This window comes from Cataglyphis hispanica, chromosome 15 (assembly GCF_021464435.1).
Source record: "Cataglyphis hispanica isolate Lineage 1 chromosome 15, ULB_Chis1_1.0, whole genome shotgun sequence".
Taxonomy (NCBI): Eukaryota; Metazoa; Arthropoda; class Insecta; order Hymenoptera; family Formicidae; genus Cataglyphis; species Cataglyphis hispanica.
Genome location: NC_065968.1, coordinates 5,377,252 through 5,394,096, shown reverse-complemented (window position 1 = coordinate 5,394,096; position 16,845 = coordinate 5,377,252). Strand labels below are relative to the sequence as shown.

Here is a 16,845-nt window from a genome sequence, read left to right as displayed (position 1 = left end):
TATTATGATGACAAATTTGACAACTTACAATCGAACGATTCTATAGATTTCAATTCACTCGCCAATACGGAGTAACAAAAAAAGAGATACTTAAATAATATAAAATATCTAAGTGTATCACTATACAAAGAAATATGAGTGTTATTTATATACATCTTTAAAGCACTCACCGCGCGTTTTTTTTTTTTCCATCGACAATTGTCGTGCCGTCGTGACAAATAGCTTAAGTCATTCTTAGAAGAATACATTTAGAAAAGAAGCCGCAATTAGTGCCAGAAAATTAATGAGGGATTAATCGAAGTAGAAAATAATCGATATGTCCTGTAATTTTATGCCAACGACGTTAATCGTTCGTATTTAAGTGACTGCGCTTGGCTGACGGATTATAGCAGGCAATGTCAATTCAATAAAACGTATGTAATGTATAAAACATAGAACGCGTTATATATACTGAACTCTGCATCAATGAGGCGAATAAAAGTAAAAATTAGAAACGAAAGCATAATTTATCTTTATATATATTAATATATATAAAGAGAAAGTAATATCTTATAATATTAAATTCATACTTTTTTGAAGATCCTATTCTTCTTGAAATATATTCTTTTTTATTCGTATTTTTACATAAAAAAAGCAATAATACCTTTTATTCTTGTTTATTTTTGAAATAAAGAGGCACACATTTTTAAAAAATAATATTGTTACGTAATCGCGTGGAAAAAATATCAAATATTTTGATATGGCAGTTTTTAAACGATTCACAGTTTGCATCGTAACGCCAATTTTGAAATATTATTCCCAAAAATAAATAGTATTTATTGATTCAGAGTTCAAAAATAATTTATTTGTGATCACTATGTGCGTCAAAGAAGAGACAAAATGTATTTTTCGAAAGAAAAATGAATTAATCTGACCAGCAAACCGATACCTGCAAAGAAGCATTTTATCGAACAGTTGTTAATTATTATTCATAATTCTATCGGCGTTGCAAGTTTTTTTAGTCATAGTCGTTGGCATTGCCAACATAGCGATCAATGCTATTTATAAACGAATCTCTCGTGATTACATACATCTTACTAATTCCCGTGTAAACAATCATTTTTTTAAAAAAAGAGTGATATATTTATATGGAAAAAGTATACTCGTCCCTGTAGACTCCAGATTATTTAATTTGTGTACAATTAAAAGATATATTGGGATGTTCGATGCCGCACATATACACATTTTTTTCCTTTGGAATGTAAAATATCTTTACATATACGCGGCTAACAAATATTAGCAATAGTATTAATATAGTATTAATATTTCAAAAACTGTACCGATTTATTAGAAATTATATAATATTTATATAATTACAATTTAGAACCGCTAATGTTATGCAAATTTTTTTGTAGGTAATTTAGTGAATCGTATTAAAAATATTTGTATATAAAGTACCACTTCAATGCAAATGAATACTCTACTTATTATTGACGATGGAATTAAATATAAAGTTTTTCTAATATGAGACAACACATAAATTTTATATTTAATTCTACTTGAGTATTTTATGTACACATCATATATTTAAGTACCACACATGCACATTTCCAAATGCACTGCACAATTCACATCTTTGTATAATGCACTCTTATTATGCATCATTTTTACATTTTGTCGGTTGATATTACTTAAGATATCATTGGAAATATTATATTTGTTGTATTGCACTGCACACATTAAATTTTAGGCATCTTATTGCACTCAATACATTAGGCTAATAACATTTATTAGTACTCAGTACATTTATTGCTTTTTTCGATAGTCTACATTGACGAGAAATACATGTGTAATCAAAAAAATTTTATTTTGATTATGTTAACGAGGTAGGAAATCATCTTCTTTCAAGTCATTTAATATACAACTAATATTTTCTTTACCAATCATTTAGCGTCAACCTTGAGAATCCTTGATCTCATTATTGTTAATTATTAGTCTAATTATTAGTTTAAGTTGGTAACGAAGCAAGGTAAGCAGCAACAAAGTCCCATGTCTTCCAAACGACGAGAGTACCGATTAGCGTTTAGTGAAAAAGCCTCGAAATATCTTCGAGGAGAAAGCTGTCCTTGTATACTGTACGTAATGAGAAATACATTTATAAATACATAGAGAATATATATATATATATATATGTACATGCGTGTGAGTAAAACTTCGTTGATACGTGATGAGAAGCAAAAGTCGAGAGAGCATGCGGCGATGAGATAAGGATGATTGTTTGCAAGCACGTAATCATGTTGTTCAAATACCGCCTACTCACCTAATTGCCCTTATTATCCACTGTATATCAATGTCTAATAAACTGCTGTTACCCCAAATAGTCATAATGTACTAGTAAGTTTACATAATTTATATGAATTTTGTCATACATTTACTTTTTTGTAATACTTTCTTTTTAAAATTCATTGCGTAAAAAATAAGATGAAACAAATCTTGTGTCAAAAAAATTAAAATACAATTAAATGTGACATTTCTATTAAAAGATCTATTCTAAGTTGACATTAAAAAATTTTTTAATAGAAGAAAGTGAGAATAAAACTGAGATATGATGTGTATTATTAGGCTTAAATAATCAATATTTAAATTAAAATAACAGTTAAATAAAAACGGAGGCAAACAAGTAAAGTTTTCGTTGCATTAATGTGTGAAACTAGTTAAACCGGAGGTTTGCCTCGTCGTAAACAGATGTATATATTATACTTGGTCGGGCCTTGGTGAGAGCGCATACAAACGATATCAGATCGTCGCAGCTCGCGTACGCAACGCAACAGAGACAGAGACAGTCGTTCGTAACAGTTGTAATCATGAAATGCTTCGTGAATTATTCGGCAGATTGTGATTTTCCGATCGAGAATTTGCCATATGGAATCTTCTCTACTAAGAATAAGGTGAGTAAGACAAAATACATCATAAACATAAATCATAAACATCATAAACATAGTGTGACCTCAAACAATTATATATAGATTTAGATGGACGATATACCTAACTTTATGTGACTCTAGAAATCGTAGACTATATCGAGATAAAATGTATAAATTTTTTTTACATATTTTTATAAAATATTTTAAAAAATGATTAATAATTGTATAATGAAGAATTTGGCAGCTTTTAAAAACATAAAAATATATAATATCAAAGCAAAACATGGAATATTTTCGGACTGTATTTATCCATGTCTCCAATATCTTATACGCAGTAGTAAACCATGTAGTTCTTTCTAACAGGTGATACCATCGACTGGTACCTTACTATCGTCCGATAACGTAAATATATCTTGTTTATAAATTTCTGCCAGTAAATTATATTACATAATATATTAAAAAATTATTAGATTTACTAGATCGAAATATAAGACTCATGTTAATTTTATTTATTTATTAATATATAGTAATAGAGATATTAATAAATAATATATAATATGTAAGATAATTATTTTGTATAAAATATATATTTCAGCCAGAAAAGAGAATAGGCGTAGCAATCGGTGATGAAATTTTGGATTTGAATGCTATCGCGAATTATTTCGATGGACCACTATTAAAGAATAAACAGGATGTATTCCGCCGTGATTGCCTGAATGATTTTATGTCTCTTGGAAGACCAGCATGGCTAGAAGCAAGATTAAAACTTCAAGAATTGCTTTCTGCCAGCAATCATACCTTGCAAGATCCGGAAGTCCGCTCAAAGTAAAAAATAAATAAATAAACGATATTAAAAATATAATAAAATTTTTAAATAATTGTTTTAAATCTTCCTTTTTAGAGTTCTTGATGCACAGAAGGATGCGATAATGCACTTACCAGCAAAGATTGGCGATTATACTGATTTTTACTCGTCTCTCAATCATGCCACAAATGTCGGCATTATGTTTCGTGGCAAGGAAAATCCGCTGATGCCAAATTGGTAACTTTTTAAATATATTATTATACGCGGATTACTTAAAAAAAAATCTATAAAATAACATGATTATAGGAAATATCTGCCGGTCGGTTATCACGGTAGAGCAAGTTCCGTTGTCGTGTCAGGTACACCTATAAAACGACCACATGGTCAGACACTTCCAGTCGAGGATGCAGCACCAGTCTTTGGCCCCTGTAGATTAATGGATTTTGAATTGGAAGTTGCTTTTTTTGTTGGGCCACCTACAAATCTCGGTGATACCGTCCCAGCTTCAAAGGCTTACGATCATATCTTCGGAATGGTCTTAATGAATGATTGGAGTGGTACAATTAGATATAATTTTAAAAAATATTATAATTAATTATAAAATATATTTTTAATTGTTTAAAATATATATAATTGTTTTTGTTAGAAATTTTTTTTAATTATTTCAAAAATTATTTTAATTATTTCAATTCTTTTGTAGCACGAGATATCCAAAAGTGGGAATATGTACCATTGGGACCGTTCGGCTCAAAGAATTTGGGAACTACGATATCTCCGTGGGTGGTTACGATGGAAGCTCTAGAACCTTTCAAAATACCTAATATGGTTCAGGATCCAACACCATTCCCGTATTTGCAACATGATGATTCCTGTAATTTTGACATTAAATTAGAAGTTGACATTAAACGTGAGTAAATCGATATTTTGTTTCGTTTTTTTTATAGTGATTAATATATTTACTTCTTACATAATTTTTTATATCAGTTATTTACGATTGAGATTATGTTTTCAGCTCCAAGTGGTGTAATCACAACCGTATGTCGAAGCAATTTCAAATACATGTATTGGACTCCGCGACAGCAACTGGCGCATCATACCGTTACTGGATGTAATATTAATCCTGGCGATTTAATGGGCTCTGGCACTATAAGTGGAGAAGTGTGTTTAAAATTTTACTGTTTTTAATTGCTATTTTATTTAATATCAATATGCTAACTCATATTTCCTATACTTGTATTTTTATAAAATTTTATATTTGTTTTTTTTTTCTACAAGATGCAAATTATAATTCTATTTTATGCAATTTTGATAATATTTTGATGAGATGTAATATTCATGTTTAGACTTCAGATTCTTACGGTTCTATGCTAGAATTATGTTGGAAAGGCACACATTCCATTCCATTAAAAGACGGTACCGTAAGAAAATTCCTTCAAGACGGTGATGAAGTAATAATTCGTGGTAAAGCAAAAATAAATTATTTATTATAATATATATTTATATAATATATAATATATATTATAATATATATATATATATATATATATATATATATATATATATATAAAATTATAAACAGCGATTTTTATAAGCATTGTTTTTTAGGTTACTGCCTTGGCGATAATTATAAGATCGGTTTTGGATCATGCACGGGTAAATTGTTACCGCCTACATCGAGTGAACTTGATTTATAAAACGAGATAAAATTGTTTATATACATATTTTACTCCTTCTTATATCTTACTTTTGCATTATGTAATACATTTTTCTACTTTTGTTTTAATTTTTTATTGATAGTGAGATTTGGGAAAGGTAATGGTGTTTAATTTTGACTAAAATTGTATGAAAAAATAAATATCTAATATAAAATTTTATACACACATTTATATATTAAATTATGTGTTGCTTTCATTATATATTACTCTAAAAAGTTGATTATTTCTTTAAAAAAATAATTAATTATTTATTGCTAACTAATTATATATTTATTACCAATTAATAATTTTACTGTTTTTCTTGCGTATTGTAAAAGGTATACGCTATAATGCGCGACTCATAGTTAAAACAACCTAAATAATTTATACTATAATGTGTTTAAAAAGGAATAGTATTGTATGATATAACGTAAAACAAACTTGATTATTGATCGAGAGAATAGTCATAGTAAGAACGATCAATAAGGAGGCCAGTACAGGTGTAGTCAGAAGAAGTATGGCAGGCGTTCTACTTCGGTGAGTGAAAGCATAATTATGTTAAACAGTATTTCTATAAAGGATTGTTCAACATCTAAATTCTTATTAAATTCATTAATGTAGTTATTAACTAGTACTATGTATTTGCTATCATATAGTTATTTTTATTTCTGCAAATATGAATTGTGTCAAGTATAATGTCAAAATGTAACTAAAGCGAATTAACTTGCATTTTTTGGCAGTAAGGGTTTTGTTTTATAAAATTGTAGAATATAATCATAATATAAGTTTAATTAATATTTTATATAAAAAATATTCTATTATTATTATATGTAATATTATATAAAATTATTTTTTCTTTGTTTTATTAAACATGTGTACATATGTTATTTAAATATTTATATGTGTACACGTTATTTTTTTCACGTACATTTTTTCTTATATTTTTATATTATATTTAATTATTATTACTTACATATTTGATTTCTTTAGTAATATAATTTTAATGGTATAAGCAAATACAAACTTTCATTACTTTAGTAAAACAAACTTCGATCTTTAATACCTTCTTAGCCAACGGTAGGCAATTTGATTATCAAGCATGTTGGTTGCCTATTGTATTGAGCGAAGGAAATTTATCGAAGCTACTTTCACTAAAGAGATGGAAAAATACTACAAGGAATATATTATCTTTTATATTGCTTTTTGATATGCACGTTTGTACCTATTTGTCTATCATTACTTAATCTATTTTAAGAAAACAAGCTGAAAATTATTATATAATATAATTTTATTGTGTATTAATATAATTTCACATAAAAGCTCTTTAATATCACATTGTTATCTTAATATTATTTTTTTATTTTTATATTATATATAACTTTTATTTTTCACATTTTTTTAGAAGTCTTCATAATTTGGAAAGTTCGACAACCGAACCTACTGCCAAGTGGACTGTTCCTTTGAGTGATGGAAATCACGTAGTGGAATTTGAACATGGTACAGCAACAGGCCGACGTATAGTAAAAATTGACGGCAATGAAATAGTCCACAGAGATTGGATGTTTTGTCTAGTCGGTGACGAAGTTTTTATGTTCAATAACATTAAATTCGTAATTAGAGTCGATCCGATGCCAGGTAGAGCCTCATTGTCTTATCGATCTTTGACTATAAATGTTTTATTATTCTATCATGACAATTGTGTGAATAGGTCTGAAATATTCTTACTCATTGTGGGTGAATGGGAAAAGTTACAATCAGTTTGTTCAGTCGCAAACAAAGATATTGGAGACTTGGTTGGCCAAAGTTGGAAACGAGGAATATAGAATCGTGTTAGGTAATTATTGTATAATAAAAACAATTTATAGATATATTTTTATTGAAATATTTAGTTCCTCCTCTATGACATTTATAGACAAACAAGCTCACAGTGTTTGGGTGAATGGACAAGAGGTGGAAGTTGAGGTAACTATAGAATTTTTATTAAGTAATCCGTTATATTATTATTCAAATTTCGTAACAAAATTTACTTAATATATATTTTTATATATTTTTAAGCATATGTTTTGTATTTGAGAATTATACGATATAAAAAATTTCAATTAAATTTTTAATTAAACAATGTTCTGTACATAGAACGAATTCATAGACGGTGGTGCAGAGATTTTTTTCTCCGTTGGAAACTTACAGGCCGTGATCAGATCTTATAGTTCAGAACAAAAAGAAATTGGTATAACGTACTCTCTATACATTGATAATGTTGAAATACCGCAAGAAGTTTTAATGGAAGAGCAATCCTAATTAAAATATAATATGTCTCGAGCTATCTATAAGTAGATTTTTATATTTAACATTAATTGATAAGTATATCATCGTTGCTCATAAATTATATGTATCATTAAATAATGTCCACAAATATGACATATTTTTACATTCTTCTGAAATGTGACATATTCAATTTGGTCAATATCAATGTTCCATGCAATTTTGCGTACATTTTTAAAACTATGATAAATGTAATAAAATTATTGAGCACACACATAATATGATGTGAATTTAATTACTTTGTATTTAAAAATACACTTGTTGAGAATTACTTGAAAATAGCTGGAAAAAATGTATATCCTTGTTCGTGTGACGTATAAAAATTGTAAAATAATTATATAGATACACATGTTTGTACATTATATGGGTGTAATATTACATATTCTCTGTAGTGCAAAATTATAAGTAGTTTGCTAAAAAATACTAAATTTGGAAAATAGAAATGTCTCAACGACAACGAAATGACTATAGTACTGAAAGTTTAATTTTAACCTCTAAACAAAATGACTTCTCCTATTACGAAGGTAAAAGAAAATCTGTGTATAACATGTAATATAGTTATATCGATGTAAATATATATGTATATATATATATAACTATTCTATACCTGTATAACTTAATCATATTCAAAAAATCGCAGAAAAATTTATTCACTTTTCAGGTTTGACAGAAAAAGAATTGCAACAGGCAATTGAAAATATTACTCGTTCAAACCTATTATTAAAATTAGAAAACGATATTTTCGAACGATATCTCGCACGTCGCGATCCTGAAATTCTTCAAAGTAATTTTCTCATTTAATTTCTATTTATTTCATATTTAAAAAAAATTGTTTTAGATAGATACTTTTACAAAAACACTAATCTTAGTTCAATCTTTTTAACGTGTTTTATTCAGCAATAGCGCAAATGTTAGAAACCGCTAAACGCGTGCAAAAAATCACACCTCAGCTTAGCTTTGCGTCACCCGTTACAAGTGTAAGCGGAAGTTTTATAAGTATTACGGAAGGAACCAAAGAAAGTATCGCCAGCATTCAATCCGCTCAGCTCATCACATCAAATCTCTTAGCAGCCAGAGCGCCAAAAGCAGCCATAAAGTTAGTCCATCGGATGTCATAACTTTTGTTACTGTGTCTTTGATTGGATAAAATATTTTAATCAATTATCAAATCGTAGAATTACATATGCGGATCGCATCGAAATGGTAAATACCGAAATTCGGGATTTGGAAAAAGAATTAATAAAGGTCGAAGAAACATCGATAAAGAAAAAAAAATATATACAAGCGCGAATAGAAGAAAATGAGATGAGCATTCGCGAAACTTGCAAAACTAGAGAGAACTTCGAAGAGAACATTGTATTTAAAGGCGTAGATAAAATTACGGGGAAAATACCAGCTGAGAAGTTTATCAGGTGTTATATAATAAACGAATCTCAATTATACATATTGATCATTAGATAGTGTAGGCATATTAAATTGACAATAGATACGAGTTTGATGTGTAGGTTTACAGAAGAATGGTTCAAAACAGTCGATACTACAATAGAACAAATGAGATTGAAGATAACTACCATAAAGTCTCTGATAAGGAAAATCAAACTGCAAATGCAGCAGAGAAAAGAACTCGGCGAGGCTCTACGCGCTGTAGATTTTGAACAATTGAAGGTAGAAAATCAAATTTGCATACGAGAAATCGACGAAAAAAATCGATATCTGCTCGAAATGAAGAAGATCGTGGGTAAGGAAGAGAAAGACTCCACAATCTCTTCGCAATAATGTAAATCGTTGCATTTGATGTAGGTCGTTACAGTATTGCATTGACCAAGCACAAGGAAAAATTAGCTAACTTGACATCTATCGTGAATGAAGTGAGAAGCAACATTGCTTTTAAAAAACAGGAAATTATGAAATTACAATCGGAAAAAGTAGTTATGAAGGTTGAAATAAAGAACACGGAAAAACAGATCAAGTCGGTGACGGCATTAGTGGATAAATTTGAGGTAATATTTTTGTGTGCATTTTATTGTGATGGAATCATTTAGAAACTTATTTTTGACAATTGCGATAAGATGTTAAAAGATGCTAAAGTAAAAGTATAATTGTTTTATTATTTTTTACTTTATAATTTATAAAAGATTTTATAAATGCAGGTTCCAAATGTCATAGATTATATCAAAATGAGTATAGAACTTCAGGAATTACGTAAAATCTACAAACAATTAAGCAGGAAAAGAGACATTCAACAAATAACTTTCAATTTTAACAGAAAATAACTGCATCAGTGTTTTACAGGAATATTATATAATTATCAAAAACATTAGAAATTAAAATTATACGTTCTATCTTATTTGACAAAAATATTTTGACAATCTTTGTTTCTTCTATTATTCTGTATTTTAAGAGAGTCGAAATATCCACAATTATGCAATATAGATTGTATGTAATAGTGAACGTAGTTATGTGAAATCACGAATGTCTCCACTCCTACCGTAAAAAATAGATTTACCGTTGTAGGAAATATGTATTGTTCTGGACAGATGCTTATAAGCAACGAATCATAACTTGCTCTTCGTGAATTTATATTCAAAAATCTTATTTCTCAACTCTACTTAATAATAGCTAAAGTTATATTGTAAATATGCCAAAAAATTATATTTATGCATTTGGAGTTATGCTTGAATTTTATAGGAATAAACTTAAAATATATATGTCAGTTTCACTGTTTTATTATAAAAATAGAATTAATATAAAATATTAATGGATAGAAAATATTAAGATCTATTACATTAGAGAGAAAAAGAGACTTATAATTATTCTTAATATACTTTACTAAAAGTAAAAAAACATCAGGTTTGATATTACTTATAAAGTATAAGAGACAATTCTGTACAGTGACTATCGTATGGTCATGCTGTCACTGTCATTACGCCACCGGGTAATTAAAGTTACGGTATGTAAGATGAAGGAAGTTAAACTATATACTCCGCTGCGTACAAAATGCATCATTAAACCTTTTTCTTTTAATTAATATTTATATTTAGAAAAAAATGAACAACACTTTTTTATATATAAAATATATCTCTTTTTTATGACACAGCTGTGAATTGTAACGAAAAAAAATGCAAGAGTCATTTGCTTCGCTTTGGTATAATAAATATGAAATCATAAAAATATCAAAGATTTTTATGAATTACAATTATGAGACACTTAATTATGACACTTTTATGAAAAACAAATATGAGACACTTAATCGAGCGATTGCGAAATTAAAGCGACGTAGAAAGATTTTGGAGTGTGCCGCGATGCGTTGGACGGTTACGCTTCACGCACCGATAGTGCCTGTCCCTTCCTCTTTTCGCCCATGGAATATCCGTCCCGGAAAGACCCGTCTCTTTTTCTGCCATGATTCAGTTTTGCCGCGACGACATCGAGTCGCTGTTTCTTCAATCAGTTGCCGAGTGATGACGACGAAATCGATTGTCATCCCCATATAAATTTAAAGAACACTGTGTTGATCTGACGGGATATCATTCGCAATAATTCAACTTTCTTCAAGTTTTTGCTATTATTCGATTTACATTTGAATTATGGCTTAGTCTTCATCAAAAGAACGCGACATAAATTTGAATTTATATATATAGTATACAGTTTTCAAATAAATTTTTTTTTTGTTATTATGTAATTTAAACGCGATGTGTTTAAATTAATATTAAAATATTGGCAAATATTTAATAATTATATGATATAATTACAATATAATTATTTATACACGCATTTTTAAGTCATTATTGTATTTATCCGTTTGCATTGTGATTAAGATTTTTTTTTGAGAATGAAAGACATTTTAACGCGTATACGACGAAGCTCATTATGTCACTTGTTAAAGCAGCGATAAACTTGCATTCAAGAATGGTGATATTGAGAATTCGTCATCTCATTGTTTTTTGCATTGTTTTATTACGAGAGGAAGCTTATGGAAAATATTTAGAGGTAAGATTCAAAATTAATTACAATCTTTTAACTAAATTATATCTCGGTCACGCTCGGAAAATCATAGCTATTATTCTCCCAAACACATCAGTTAACTGGTACATTTAAAATTGTAATTACTGTTTCAGTAATACTTAATGTAATGCTTAATATATAGGTTACTGGAAATATACATTTATTGATAATTATCCGTAATTATGTTTTGTAAATGTAAGAGAACACATATTTTCTTTAATTATGTAATGGCTACAGATAATACACATACATTTAAGTAACAACTTAAAAATTTAAGCAATTATAGCAAATTATATTCGAGTATTATATTTTATTTCTAAATATTCTTTTTTTTATGTGTCACAAAGGGTCTCAACGTAAACTTAGGAGACGCTCTTTTATTTCTGAGAGAATATGATAGCGCAGCTTCGTTAATGTGCACAAGAGTGACAATGGCCCAATGGAATTTTGCGACAAACGTTACTGATGCAAATCATCAGAGAATGGTGTAACAAATTTTTTAATTTATGCAAAATGATACATAATGATATACATTAATAATTAAAAAAAAATTTATAAATATTTTATAATATTTATATGATTTTGATCAGGTGGATGAACAAACATTAAAGCTAAAATTTGAAAGAGCATCTTGGCGGAAAGCAATCACTTTTGCTTGGAGTCGAATACCAGATCCTTTAGCAAGACGGGAACTTAAAATGATTGTTACAAAAGGTCGGAATTCCTTATCAGACGAAAAATTTAATGAGGTAGATAAGTAAATATCTTCAAATAAAAAGAATATTATTTGTTAATTCTTTAATCAATATTAATATTTAAATTGCTATTAAAAGTTAAAAAGATAAATAAAGTAAAATGAATGTTTACTGCGAGTCTATTCGCACAATCGCATTTCATTTACGTATTGTTATTATATTTAATTTCCAGATACACCATTTAATAGCCGAGATGAAAGAGATTTATAGCAAAGCCAGAGTATGTCCGTACAAACAAATTGATGGAGAGTGTAATTTGAATCTAGATCATGGTTATTTATTCAGTTCAATCTGTTACAAAGAGATAAATATGCATAAATATAATATAAATGTAACTTTTATATTTATTTTTAGATATTAATAAAATAATGATACAATCAAAAAATTATGACGAATTATTGTATTATTGGCACGCTTGGCATGAAGCAACTGGTCCACAGCTTCAAAATAAATATTTGAGATATGTTCAATTGGCTAATCGAGCAGCTAAATTAAACGGTATAAGGCTTTGATTACACAAATGTAGCACTTGATATATAAAATATATAATATAAAACAATATTTTATGTAAAAATATATTTGAATTTCGCAAAATATTTTCATTTTTTTTTAGGTTTTGCCGATGCTGGCGATCAAATGAGAGAGTTATTCGAAGATGAATATTTCCAGCAAAATATAGCAGAAGTGATGTCAGCCATCTCTCCGCTGTACAAGAATCTTTTTACTTACGTACGATCAAAACTTATTGAAAGATACGGCGACAGAATACGAGAGGACGGGCCTTTACCGGCGCATGTTTTAGGAAATATGTGGGCTCAAAATTGGGAAGGTCTGTTCGAATTGATGCAACCTTTTCCTGCGAGCAGAAAACTCGATGTGACCGTAGATATAATGATTCAGGGTCTCACACCAATGAGGTATTATGTTCTCAAACATATGATACACTCTCGTATAAGTTTGCAAAATATGAACGATGTTATGAGAGAATGTTTTTACGGTAAAAAGGATGTTCCAAATAGCGGAGGAGTTTTTCACTTCACTCGGAATGAAGCCGATGCCGCCGGAATTTTGGAAATTTTCTATATTTGAAAAACCCATTGATAGAGAAGTTAAATGCACTCCCAGTGCGTGGGATTTTTGTAACAGAATCGATTACAGGTCACTTTTTTGTTATTTTTCTAACTTTTCTTTATTACAAGCTAATTTTTTATTTAATTCTATGTTAGTTTTCTGTGTGCATATTATATTTATATTTAATACATATATTATATTAAATATAAAAGTTAACAGTTTTTAAGATTGTGCTCTTTTACGTAATTGCAGAATAAAACAGTGTACTAGAAATACAATGGAGGATTTGTTATCGACGCATTACGAAATGGCACATTTGCAATATTTTTTACAATACAAAGATCAACCATTGTTATTTCGAAATGAGGCCATGCCAGGTATTTTTTTTTTCATGTATTCTAAAACTCATATATTGTATATTGTATTCTAATTATTACTCTTTTTTTTTTTTAAATCAGGATTCTACGAAGCTGTTAGCGATGCTATTGGTTTATCTATCTTTACTCCACAACATTTGCATAAAATCGGATTGTATAAGAATTTAACGAATGATTATGATAGCAGCATAAATTTTCTGATGCTAATGGCTCTCCGCAAAGTAGCTTATATGCCGTTTGCTTATATAGTTGATCAGGTAATTAATAACTAAAATAATTGCACCAAATAATTAAATAAATGATAATTAATACATAATCTGCATGTGTATAGAAGTTACTTTCAATGTTTCCGTAAATTTTTTATGACATGATTTTAGCAAAAATTGTTTTTTCTTATACGTATATACATATATGTAGAAAAAAGTAATTTAATAACCATAAATTGCATCTTTTTTTCAAGTGGAGATGGCATATCTTTAGCAATGGCGTGGAAGATATGACAGCACGTTGGTGGGAATTAAGATTGCAATATCAGGGTATTGTTCCACCTATGCCTAGAGCTGAAAGAAATTTCGATCCGGCAGCGAAGTATCACATCCCAGCGGACAGTCTTTATGTCAAGTAGATAGAACATAATAAACATGTTTACTGTTGTATTACAGATAGCATTTATAAAAAGAAATATATTATTTTTATATTTCTATTAATTTTTAGATATTTTGTAAGCATTGCTCTACAATTTCAATTGTTCCAATCATTGTGTGAGATTTCTGGTCATACAGGTGAATTGCACACTTGCGATATTTATAGATCACGGGAAGCAGGTCGATTATTATCGTACGTGAAGTTTACAAAAAAGCTTTAATTAAATAGAGTTTTTATCGGAAATAAGTCGTAAAACTATATTTTTCCATATTTATATAGAGATATTCTGTCAATGGGATCTTCTAGATTATGGCAAGATGTTATCAGGCAAATGACAAGAGGTAGAGTAAATAGGATAGATGCTGGTGCCATGCTCAAATATTTTGAGCCTTTAAATGAGTGGTTAAAACGTCAAAATGAGATGCAATCTGTGATCGGCTGGATCACGAATCGTGATGACAGAGGTTTGACCAAAATTAATATTAATTTACTGACTATCCAGATATACTATTCAATGAAAGGGCAAAATGTATCTTGTAAAAATAGGAATCTTTCATTTTGTTTCAGCATTGTTTGCCGAATGGTATCAAAATAGTGGAGAAAAAATTAAATTATGGAGTTTATTTACTTTACTGCTCGTTTATAAAGCTTTTATTTATTAATGGTTATATATATTGAATGTATCTAATATGTATCTAATTCGAAAAAAGTGTATACTTTTATGTATGTACAAAATTTTTTATATTCTATATTATTATAAAAAAGTATTATTTCAATTTAAATTATTAGTATTATTTCATTTTAATTGATATATGCATATGTATGTATACACACTCTTATATCCACTCTTAAAAAAGACATGTTAAATCGCAAGTATTGTTGCTTCTTTTCCTCAATGTTGATTGGTTATTACGCTTCATTTTAATAAATCTGTCATGGCTGCGTATTTGACAATTTAAATATTATACATATATATATATATAATTTTGATTTAATTGATTTTGGAAAAACCAGATAATACATATTAGTTATACATATTATTAGATTACATATAACTAATTTTATAATAGTTATATGTATTTTATAATAGATGAGTGCCCTAATCGCGTGCCCTAACCGCGTGCCCTAATAGAATGCCCTAATGCACCGTAGGCTGTTTTCGTTGGGCCAGTTGGACTTACCTGTCGTTGATCCTGGCCATATTAATTCTGGCTACGTCTAGCCAGAGATGTAGCTTCGACCCCTTTCAGAGGTCGAAAAAAAGGAAAAAAAATTTCTTTCCTTGCCGACTAATTATTGTCGCCAGGGTAGACGAGCATAATTTTATGCTCATTTATGACATGACAGTTTTTTCATGCATCGTTTCAATAAATTGCAAAATTTGACATATAAATAATTTGACTGAAAGTCAAATTTAATAATTGATTGATAATTTGACTTTCAGTCAAATTATTCAAATTATACGATAAATGTTTTATTATTTATTTTAATATAAATTACATATTATAAATATTATATATTATTATAAGATTAAATAATATTATTACTTCAAACAATGATTAAATTTGATTGATAACTTGGCATTAGATTGACTAAAGTAAAATTATATTAAAACGATGCGTGACAAACTGTCTAAGCTTTCATTGCTATGATAATAAAGATGGATGGGCTATGAAAAATTATGACAAAATTGACGCAATATCACAATAATTATCAATATTTCATATAAGAAATAAAGTTATTAGCCTCTTCTATATTAAATAAATTAAATTAAATTTCTATTGAAAAAATATAAAATATTTTTTTCAATTTTTTGTTTTAATTTATATTTTAAATCATATTTCTAATGTGTTTTAATATATACTTAAAAAGTTATTTGATTGCATTTATTCTAGCCCATCCATTTTGAGGCAACGGATTTATTTACAATCTACAATCTACATTTGCTTCTACAATATCTACGGATCCGTCACTTCAAAAGAAAATAAAATTCATCACTCACCGGCACTGATGCGCAACAGCGGAGATTTGGTCTTGAGGCTACGTTGTCTGCAACACACAAATATAAAATCCAAATTATAGCAACGTTTAAAATAATTATTAATATTTCAAAAAATTATTATTGCACGCATCGAATTTTATAGCCGATGCGTATAATAATAAGAAGGTTTATAAATATGAAATAATTTTATAAATTCTAAAAAAAAAACTATTTTAAATAAAAACTTTTATAGTATGAGTCTCTTTTGTTTAAACTATTCAAACAAT

At 28.4% G+C, this 16,845-nt stretch overlaps 4 protein-coding genes across 9 annotated transcripts; all 4 read left to right on the top strand.

The window, feature by feature from the left end:
- Positions 1 to 2,729: 2,729 nt before the first annotated feature.
- Positions 2,730 to 5,603, top strand: LOC126855061 (fumarylacetoacetase). 2 transcript variants are annotated; one of them, XM_050602415.1, is made up of 9 exons: positions 2,730 to 2,927; positions 3,267 to 3,305; positions 3,499 to 3,728; positions 3,805 to 3,945; positions 4,015 to 4,265; positions 4,409 to 4,615; positions 4,721 to 4,866; positions 5,052 to 5,169; positions 5,314 to 5,603. In XM_050602415.1, exons 1-9 carry the CDS (start codon positions 2,844 to 2,846, stop codon positions 5,400 to 5,402), a joined length of 1,305 nt encoding a protein of 434 aa, XP_050458372.1. In that variant the 5' UTR covers positions 2,730 to 2,843; the 3' UTR covers positions 5,403 to 5,603. The 2 variants fall into 2 exon arrangements, with proteins under 2 accessions (XP_050458372.1, XP_050458373.1); XM_050602416.1 differs by lacking the exon at positions 3,267 to 3,305 and having other exon boundaries at positions 2,731 to 2,927.
- Positions 5,604 to 5,820: 217 nt separating this feature from the next.
- LOC126855081 (fas apoptotic inhibitory molecule 1) lies at positions 5,821 to 8,184 on the top strand. Its single transcript, XM_050602444.1, has 5 exons — positions 5,821 to 5,939; positions 6,805 to 7,037; positions 7,111 to 7,236; positions 7,315 to 7,364; positions 7,536 to 8,184. The coding sequence occupies exons 1-5, from the start codon at positions 5,920 to 5,922 to the stop codon at positions 7,698 to 7,700; spliced, it is 594 nt and encodes a 197-aa protein (XP_050458401.1). The 5' UTR covers positions 5,821 to 5,919; the 3' UTR covers positions 7,701 to 8,184.
- Positions 8,167 to 9,997, top strand: LOC126855195 (coiled-coil domain-containing protein 113). Its single transcript, XM_050602617.1, has 7 exons — positions 8,167 to 8,248; positions 8,365 to 8,508; positions 8,622 to 8,820; positions 8,900 to 9,136; positions 9,230 to 9,462; positions 9,525 to 9,724; positions 9,875 to 9,997. The coding sequence occupies exons 1-7, from the start codon at positions 8,167 to 8,169 to the stop codon at positions 9,995 to 9,997; spliced, it is 1,218 nt and encodes a 405-aa protein (XP_050458574.1).
- A 1,191-nt stretch (positions 9,998 to 11,188) lies between these two features.
- LOC126855041 (angiotensin-converting enzyme-like) lies at positions 11,189 to 16,610 on the top strand. 5 transcript variants are annotated; one of them, XR_007688183.1, is made up of 14 exons: positions 11,189 to 11,714; positions 12,077 to 12,214; positions 12,320 to 12,478; positions 12,657 to 12,756; positions 12,839 to 12,982; positions 13,098 to 13,401; positions 13,490 to 13,642; positions 13,808 to 13,932; positions 14,014 to 14,189; positions 14,393 to 14,553; positions 14,647 to 14,769; positions 14,857 to 15,041; positions 15,145 to 15,300; positions 16,473 to 16,610. XR_007688183.1 is itself a non-coding variant. In XM_050602374.1 (13 exons), exons 1-13 carry the CDS (start codon positions 11,595 to 11,597, stop codon positions 16,484 to 16,486), a joined length of 1,902 nt encoding a protein of 633 aa, XP_050458331.1. In that variant the 5' UTR covers positions 11,189 to 11,594; the 3' UTR covers positions 16,487 to 16,609. The 5 variants fall into 5 exon arrangements, 2 of the variants coding, with proteins under 2 accessions (XP_050458331.1, XP_050458329.1); XR_007688182.1 differs by having other exon boundaries at positions 15,124 to 15,300; XM_050602374.1 differs by lacking the exon at positions 15,145 to 15,300 and having other exon boundaries at positions 16,473 to 16,609.
- Positions 16,611 to 16,845: the final 235 nt, after the last annotated feature.

What these genes read in the sequence shown, in the direction of transcription:
- LOC126855195 (XM_050602617.1), top strand. Translation starts at nt 8,167, where the DNA reads ATGTCTCAACGACAACGAAATGACTATAGTACTGAAAGTTTAATTTTA. An exon ending in TGACTTCTCCTATTACGAAG is followed by an intron (nt 8,249 to 8,364) that starts GTAAAAGAAAAT and finishes AAAAAATCGCAG; the next exon opens with AAAAATTTATTCACTTTTCA. An exon ending in GCGCCAAAAGCAGCCATAAA is followed by an intron (nt 8,821 to 8,899) that starts GTTAGTCCATCG and finishes ATCAAATCGTAG; the next exon opens with AATTACATATGCGGATCGCA.
- LOC126855041 (XM_050602372.1), top strand. Translation starts at nt 11,595, where the DNA reads ATGTCACTTGTTAAAGCAGCGATAAACTTGCATTCAAGAATGGTGATA. An exon ending in CTTATGGAAAATATTTAGAG is followed by an intron (nt 11,715 to 12,076) that starts GTAAGATTCAAA and finishes TGTGTCACAAAG; the next exon opens with GGTCTCAACGTAAACTTAGG. An exon ending in TGTAACAGAATCGATTACAG is followed by an intron (nt 13,643 to 13,807) that starts GTCACTTTTTTG and finishes ACGTAATTGCAG; the next exon opens with AATAAAACAGTGTACTAGAA.
- LOC126855081 (XM_050602444.1), top strand. Translation starts at nt 5,920, where the DNA reads ATGGCAGGCGTTCTACTTCG. An exon ending in ATGGCAGGCGTTCTACTTCG is followed by an intron (nt 5,940 to 6,804) that starts GTGAGTGAAAGC and finishes ACATTTTTTTAG; the next exon opens with AAGTCTTCATAATTTGGAAA. An exon ending in GACAAGAGGTGGAAGTTGAG is followed by an intron (nt 7,365 to 7,535) that starts GTAACTATAGAA and finishes TTCTGTACATAG; the next exon opens with AACGAATTCATAGACGGTGG.
- LOC126855061 (XM_050602415.1), top strand. Translation starts at nt 2,844, where the DNA reads ATGAAATGCTTCGTGAATTATTCGGCAGATTGTGATTTTCCGATCGAG. An exon ending in CCTTACTATCGTCCGATAAC is followed by an intron (nt 3,306 to 3,498) that starts GTAAATATATCT and finishes TATATATTTCAG; the next exon opens with CCAGAAAAGAGAATAGGCGT. An exon ending in GATCCGGAAGTCCGCTCAAA is followed by an intron (nt 3,729 to 3,804) that starts GTAAAAAATAAA and finishes CTTCCTTTTTAG; the next exon opens with AGTTCTTGATGCACAGAAGG.